This window comes from Grammomys surdaster, unplaced genomic scaffold (assembly GCF_004785775.1).
Source record: "Grammomys surdaster isolate TR1022 unplaced genomic scaffold, NIH_TR_1.0 169, whole genome shotgun sequence".
Classification (NCBI taxonomy): domain Eukaryota; kingdom Metazoa; phylum Chordata; class Mammalia; order Rodentia; family Muridae; genus Grammomys; species Grammomys surdaster.
The window spans coordinates 5,809,108-5,816,787 of NW_021604617.1; the positions used below are offsets into that span (position 1 = coordinate 5,809,108).

The following is a 7,680-nucleotide window of genomic DNA, read 5'->3' on the forward strand; positions in this document are numbered from 1 at the left end:
TAGGCAAAGCCAGGATGAGAGATAACCAAAAACCATATATATATATTTACTACTCAGAGAACTTCATAGTTAAAGGAATCTATTTATTAAAAATTGTAGGTCAATTTACACATAAGGACACCAAAACCCAGGGACATTATTCAAGTGGTAACAAAAATACCAAGCTGCCACAAGGACCTGATTACAGGGCTGTTTTACTTATGGGACTGTACAGAAGACAGTATAGGCTACAGAAAGTCTCAAAACCACATAAATAAAAGACAGGTCATAAAATTTTTCAGGCACCCATATAATTTTAATTATTAATTGGCTTATGTTGCTTACTACTAGACCTTGACCAGACAGAGGAAGGACACCTTCCTCCTACCAAAGGCTACCTGCATACCTGGGTTGACCTTGTCAAATTTCCCTCTAGTAAGGATCCTCTGTCTTCTCCATGAACTTCAGGACCTCCCATGAAACAGAAACAGTAGCAGCAGGAGACTATGTACAGTGTATATCACAAACCAAACACATGCTCGTGCACAATCAATATTCACTATCCCGCCTCCACAACGATCCCGAAAGGCTGATAACTCCCAGCTTTACACATGAGGAAGCTGAGATCTGGAGGCTTCTAAATGCCATCTCAGGAGATCCGAATCCCGCATTTGTGCATTTTGCTGCTTCTAAATATAGAATATTGCAAGCTTTTCCTTTCTTGGCTGTCATCCCATTTCCCTGTTCCCATTCACACCAACACACTTCAAAACTTAGACATTTCTGCCTCCATGTTTATAGCGGTTTGCCTAAGAATGGCTCCCACAGGCTCATATATTTAAATGCTTAGTTACCAGGGAATGGAACTATTTGAAAAGATTAGAAGGATTAAGAAGTGTGGCCTTGGCGGCTGCCAAAGGGCCCGCCTCCCGGTCAGGTTTGGTAAGGGGCTGTGGAGCCCAGAGACCGAGCGCTTTGGGGAACATGGCGGCAGACCTCGGTCAGATTCCTGATGTGGACATTGACTCGGATGGCGTCTTCAAGTACGTGCTGATTCGAGTCCACTTAGCAGAGCCTTCCGGGGATCCGGCGAGGGAGTGCAAGGAAATCGTGCGTGGCTACAAATGGGCTGAGTACCACGGTGGGGGGGGGGCCTCTGGGCCTTTGGGGGGGGGTCGGAGGGTGGGGGGGGGGGCCTGAGCCTAGCAGTTGCTGGTGGCAGGGTTGTGAATGCTAATATATCATGACTTGTACTAACACATAGCCAGGCTGACCTAGAAACGTCGGGGTTTGGGCAGAAAGGAGTGCCATGACCAGGACCTTTTTAATCTCGTCTCTCACTTCGAAAGTTTCTTCTTCCGTTCATCTTTGTGCCAGTGGGGGAAGGGCTCATCTCCACTGGGAAAAAGACCACCAAGAGCTGGAGCTTCTGACCCCATATCCAGCCCTAGAGTTCAGTGTGGGGCCAACAAGGGCGACTAGGGCATATTCTGAGGCCACTCTCCCCACCCCAGCGGACATCTATGACAAAGTGTCAGGCGAGCTGCAAAGGAATGGCTATGACTGTGAATGCCTAGGCGGCGGGCGTATCTCCCATCAGAGCCAGGACAGGAAGATACACGTGTATGGCTACTCTATGGTGAGCTCCAGTCCCTAGGTCTCAGACTGCAAAGCTCACCTTTGTGAGCCTGACCCTCCCCTCCCCACCTGCCATCAGATGCATTCAGGCCATCTCTGAGACTCTGAAAGTTGGAGTTACAGAGAACCGTTACTTAAGGGCCCTGTGACTTTTCCTTTCTCCACATTTCCCAAATGACACCAGGGTGTTTGGAAGCCAGCTGCCTTGGGCTACACCCCTCCTTGACCTGGTCTGTGTCCTGGCTCTTGAGGGGTCCTTGGAACAGCCAGTGCTGGGGTCAAATTCATAGCCCTGACCATTTCTATCCCCTTTCATAAAGCCCCCCTTTGGTCCTCAGGCATCACCTGTCGGGCCCCTTCATGTTCCCAGTGTGGTTAGGATGATAGGGTTTGCTTACTTTCCCCATGGCTGCTATTGCTGTGGCTTCTGGGTAGACTCCTAAAGCAAAAACCTAGCAGACTGGTGGTCATCCTCTCTCTAGGGTTACGGTCGTGCCCAGCACTCTGTTTCAACTGAGAAGATCAAAGCCAAGTATCCTGATTATGAGGTCACCTGGGCTGACGATGGCTACTGAAGCTCCGCCCCCTCTCCCCCCCCCCCAGCAACTAAGTCAGGACTCTGCTCTTGCTGTGTTCTATCTTGAGGGGCTGGCCCTATGCTTTCCTTTTGTACCTTAGGCAACATACCACTTGCCTTAGAGGCTAGACCAATCTAGTACATAGGAATTAAAAGCATTGATATGCCTACTAAAAAAAAAAAAAAAAAAAAAAAAAAAGAAGTGTGGCCTTGTTGAAGGAGGTACATTACTAAGGGCTGGCTTTGAGGTTTCATGCCATGCCAAGCTCAGAGTTTCTCTCTTTGCCTCTGGATCAGGATGTAGCTCTCGGCTACTTTTCCAGCACCATGCCTGCCTGTGTGGGGTCACACTGTCCATGATGATGATAATGAACTAAACTTTGAAACTGTAAGTAAGTTCCCATTAAATGCTTTCCTTTATAAGAGTTTCCTTGGTCACGACGTGTCTTCACAGCAACAGAAGATTGCTTAATACAGAAGTAGGTGCCAAGGAGTGGGGTATTGCAGTGACAAGCCTGCCCATTCTGTTTGTTATAGGGTTTTGGAAGACTCTGGGGAAAGCGGTGAATACCTTAAGTGGGGCTTACTGGGCCATCCTAGTAGGAGGATGGAACGCATTGGGGAAATCAGTGAATATCTTAAGTGGGGCTTACTGGGCCATCCTAGTAGGAACATGGAACACATTGGGGCTTAGAGCAATACAGATAATGGTAGAGTAGCTCAAGAGGTTTCAGGGGGGAAGAATATTAGGACGTGACTTAGAGACCATTCTTGTGATAGAATGTGCCTGCTTTCTGCCCTTGTCCAAAAGAAAATCTTCCTGAGGCTAAATTGAAGAGTCTTTGGATTAATGGCATTGGCAGAGGAGACTTCAAGATAGTCTAGCGTTGACTGTGCCTTGTAGTTATTAGCAGTCACTCTTATGTGGATCTATAATAAAAAGGAGCAATCTAGTAATCAGCATCCCTCCGTGACCTCTGCAGAAGCTCTCGCTTTCAGGTTCCTGCCTTGCTTGAGTTTCTGTCCTAACTTCCTTCAGTGATGAACAGGTATGGAAGTATAAGCCAAATAAACCATTTTCTCCCCAACTTGCCTTTTTGATTGCGGTGTTTCATCAGAGCAATAGAAACTCTAACTAAGACAATATTATTCTCTTCATTCAACCCAATCAAAGCATTCTGGTCACTCACTGCCTATCCTGGTCATTCCTGAGATGAGCACACATTCTCAGAGGAGTGGACACAGTCTATCTCCCATTCTCTCACATTGATTCTGCCAAGCTCATCCTTGTCTCCTGCCAGTCTGTCTGCCAGGAATGCCATGCACAGAGCTGGGTCTTTTTGTGTTCATATCTTAGCTCAGGTGTTAAGCACAGATTTAAAGTGCCCCATCCCCTCTTAGCTCCTACCACTCAGTTTTAGTTATTTCTATAGTGCATATATTTCTAGTGTACATCACCCCTGACAGTCCCTGGCTTACCTATATCACAGCCAAGTTCCACATTGTTGTGTTAGATTAAAACATTCCAATTTGCAGGGACATGTAAAACACAGAATGTTAAAGGGAGGGGAAAGAGCAGGGTATTCTAAGGTTATGGGGAATTCCTGCTGGGAAGCTACTTAAGTTCAGGAAGTAAACAACCCAACACCCAACCTCTTACAGGAAGTTCCTGAAATGGACCAGATAAAGTCGGCCACTCACAAAACACCTACTCTATAAAGTGCTTCCCTCAAGGTTGCACATACATTCATCTATAATGCTGGGATCAGGGCTTGTGTAATCTATTAAGTGAGGAAAGTAGCAAATGCCTATGGGACATTAATATTGTATCAGTTACTGTGGTTCCAAAGCTGCAAGACTGCGCCTCCCTTCCAGAAACCTCCTTTTCTTTATCAGATGTGACTCTGAATGGTGAGTTGAACATTCCAGGACCATACATACAGCTGCCTGGCCATCACAGTGCATTTCCTGAGACTTTCTCTAAGAAGAACATGGTGATTTGAGTGAAAATGGACCCCATAGTCTCAGAGGGAGTGGCACTATTGGAGGTGCGGCCTTGAGGGGGTAGGTGTGATCTTGTGGGAGGAAGTGTCTCCCTGGTGGTGGGATTTGAGGTTTCAAAAGCTCAAGTCATACCCAGTGTCACTCTCTTTTTCTACTGTCTGCTGATCAAGAGCTAGAACTCTCAGCCACCTCTCCAGCTTCATGTCTGCCTGTGTGCCAACATGCTTCCACCATGACAATAATGGACTAAACCTCTGAAACTGTAAGGCAGCCCCAATTAAATGCTTTTCTTTATACAAATTGCTGTGGTCTGGCCAAACATTGGACAGAGGTCAAGGATGCTTATGGAAGGGTTGTGGGAAGGATTGATGGCTCTGAAGCGAGAAGGAACCTCATAGGAAGACCAACAGTCAACTAACCTGGACCCCTGGATGCTCTCAGAGTCTGAACCACCAGCCAAAGAGCATACACGGGCTGGAGTGCGGAGCCTGGCCCATATGTAGCAGGCATGCAGCTCAACATCCAAGTCTGTCTTGTCTGGCCTTAGTGGAAGAAGATGCATCTAATCTGACAGACTTGATGCACCAGGGTGAGAATACCTGGGGGGGGGTGTGGGGGGAAGCCCCCCTCCCTCTCAGAGGACAAGGGGAGGAGGGATGGGAGAGGGACTCTGTAATGGGTGATTAGGAGGGGGCAGCATTTGGGATGTACATTAATTAGTTAGCTAAAAAGTGAATTACTGTGGTCACGATGTCTCTTCACAGCAATAAAAACCCTAACTAAGACAAACCATCTTACACTCATATCTAGCACCAGACACCATAGAAAGCACTGATGGACTAGAACTAGAACATACTCAAAAATCTGAGTTCAAGGGCAGAGCCTTCCATGTATCTCAACAAGCCCTTTAACCCCAGGCCAACAGCCTAACTCGTGTTTAGTGTGTGTGTTCTGAGAGGAAAATGAATGCTACTAAGAACCATTCTGGGAACAAAGAGCAAGAGTCATACTTTCCTAAGCAAGTCAACAGCAGGACCATTCCAACAAACCTCTGCGTACGCATTCACTCACCCAAGGAACAGTATGAGTGTGGTGAAAAGTTTTGTCTCTTAAAAACCCAGTTATGTTATGTGAATGTTTTTGTTTTAACCTCAGGTGTGGGATAGGGGGCCCCTTCAGTTTGCCCACAGCCATCAAGTATGACTGTCTCATACACTAACAGGGGTGTGATCTTTGCCAGCTGCAGGTAGTTAATTCTGGGTGCTTGGAAAGGGTATAAATACCAGAGCCACAAGAGGGGTGGAGGCATACTGAAGAAGAGAAGGATGAAGAGGAAGAGTGGGACGAGGAGGAGGGGGGGGATGAAGAGGAAGAGGAGGAGGCTTCTGCTCCCCCTGCTCCTCCTGGTTGCTGTTGTTATAGTTAGAAGAGAAGAAGTTGGAGATATTCTGACAATGAAAATTGGACTGGCCCCAAAAAAACACAATGTCTCTAACCAACAGGTAGAAGTCTAATGAGGTCTACATGCCCGTTCCCCTCTAACCACCTTTCTCTCCTACCTAGTGTTGAAGTTTGGAAGTGATTAGTAGTGGAAGGGTTGGAAGGGAGGTAAAGATATAAGAACCCAATAAAAAGCTAATCAAATATGCCTATATACTTCCCTTCCAGGGTTGCTGGAGAAATCAAAGACTAACCATTGCATAATTTAATGTTTTCTAAACAAAACTGCAACAATGCATATAAGACATTTTAGTGGAAGGTATAAGCTTCTAAAAGTAAACTTGTATATGTGAAAAATAGAGTTTTATGAACAACAATTAAGTACATAAAAATAGCTTTTCTGGACCAGAGCACCACTAAACCATGAAGACAAGTGTTTGCTTATGTTTCCAATGCCCAATACCTGGCGTACTGCCAAGCAATAAATTTTTGCAAAAGAATTAATTTCCAAACTTCTGTCATTGTAAAAATGTTCCTGCCCAATTGATGAACAGTGTAGCTTGCTCAGTGGGCCAGACTTCACACTGGCCGAGGACGGAGTGACCCCTCTGGAACAATATTTCTCTTGCCTGAACAATTTTTACTGTTTTACAATTCCTACTCTTCTTGACATTTCCGAAGTTGGCCGCGTTGCTCATTCTTTGACCTTTAAGGAAAAAAAATGAACTTGAACACAATCAAACACCATTCAACTCAGAGTTCAGTATCCTACACTAGCAAGCCTCAGGTGGCAACAGTTACAGCCCCAGAAGCATCTTCATCATAAAATATCTACCTTGTATCTATTCCCGAGAAGACACAATGCCAACACTGGAAGGACATCTGTGTGAGTTACTGTTCCACTCTGTCCTCTCAGGAGATAGAAAGAGACTCTGGGGTAGGAATTCTGAGCTGGCGATTCCCTCAGGTTGGAGGACAGGACCCAAGTCTGGAACATCTCCCATGCACCGATTCCTTTTAGTTAAAGCAGATGGAAGCCTATCATTAACACTTGAACTCAGGGACCAAAAAGTAAACAATACATAGTAAGAGTTTTGTTTTTAATTCGGTGTGCATGTGTGTATGTATGATCACATGTGTGTACTCTCTGCACATATGTGGAGGCCAGAGGAGAACATCTGGTATTTTCCTCTGCTGCCCTCCACCAGAGTTTCTGAAGCAGGCTTACTGAACCTGGAGTTCGCTGTTTTGGCTAAGCTGCTTGGCCATGGAGCTCCTGTAATCTACCAGCCTCTTGCCCTCCCCCAAAGCTGGAGTCGAATGCCCAGCTTTTATATAGGTGCTAGAGATCTGAACCCCAGTCCCACTGCTTCCTCAGCAAGCCATCTTCTCCATAGCATCATCGTCCCAGCTCCTTACCACAGGGGTAGTTGTAAAAGGAAACTGTACTTGTTCTATAAGCGAAAGGCCAGAGTAGAAGGTAAGACCATTAGAGCCAGGCCTGGTGCTTCCAGGCATTAATCCCAGCACTTGGGAGGCAGAGGCAGGTGTATGTCTGTAAGTTTGAGGCCAGCCTGGTCTACAGAGTGAGGCCTCCAGGGCATGCAGAGCTACATAGTGAGACCCCCATCTAGATAGATAGATAGATAGATAGATAGATAGATAGATAGATAGATAGATGATAGATGATAGATGATAGATAGATAGATGATAGATGATAGATAGATTATAGATAGATAGATAGATATAGATAGATGATAGATAGGTGATAGATAGATAGATAGGTAGATAGATAGATAGATGATAGATAGATGATAGATAGATAGATAGATGATAGATGATAGATAGATGATAGATAGGTGATAGATAGATAGATGATAGATAAGTGATAGATAGATAGATAGGTAGATAGATAGATAGATAGATGATAGATAGATGATAGATAGATGATAGATAGATAGATAGATAGATAGATGATAGATGATAGATAGATGATAGATGATAGATAGATAGATGATAGATAGATAGATGATAGATAGATA

General features: G+C 45.2%; 1 protein-coding gene across 1 annotated transcript; it reads left to right on the forward strand.

The window, feature by feature from the left end:
• The first annotated feature begins 923 nt into the window (after nucleotides 1–923).
• Nucleotides 924–2,371, forward strand: LOC114620638 (14 kDa phosphohistidine phosphatase). Its single transcript, XM_028766772.1, has 3 exons — nucleotides 924–1,120; nucleotides 1,494–1,618; nucleotides 2,100–2,371. Exons 1-3 carry the CDS (start codon nucleotides 964–966, stop codon nucleotides 2,190–2,192), a joined length of 375 nt encoding a protein of 124 aa, XP_028622605.1. The 5' UTR covers nucleotides 924–963; the 3' UTR covers nucleotides 2,193–2,371.
• The last annotated feature ends 5,309 nt before the right edge of the window (nucleotides 2,372–7,680 follow it).

Excerpts from the sequence above, each read along its gene's own strand:
- LOC114620638 (XM_028766772.1), top strand. The coding sequence starts at position 964 with ATGGCGGCAGACCTCGGTCAGATTCCTGATGTGGACATTGACTCGGAT. Across the intron at positions 1,121-1,493 it reads CAAATGGGCTGAGTACCACG|CGGACATCTATGACAAAGTG; the intron begins GTGGGGGGGGGG and ends TCCCCACCCCAG. Across the intron at positions 1,619-2,099 it reads ACGTGTATGGCTACTCTATG|GGTTACGGTCGTGCCCAGCA; the intron begins GTGAGCTCCAGT and ends TCCTCTCTCTAG.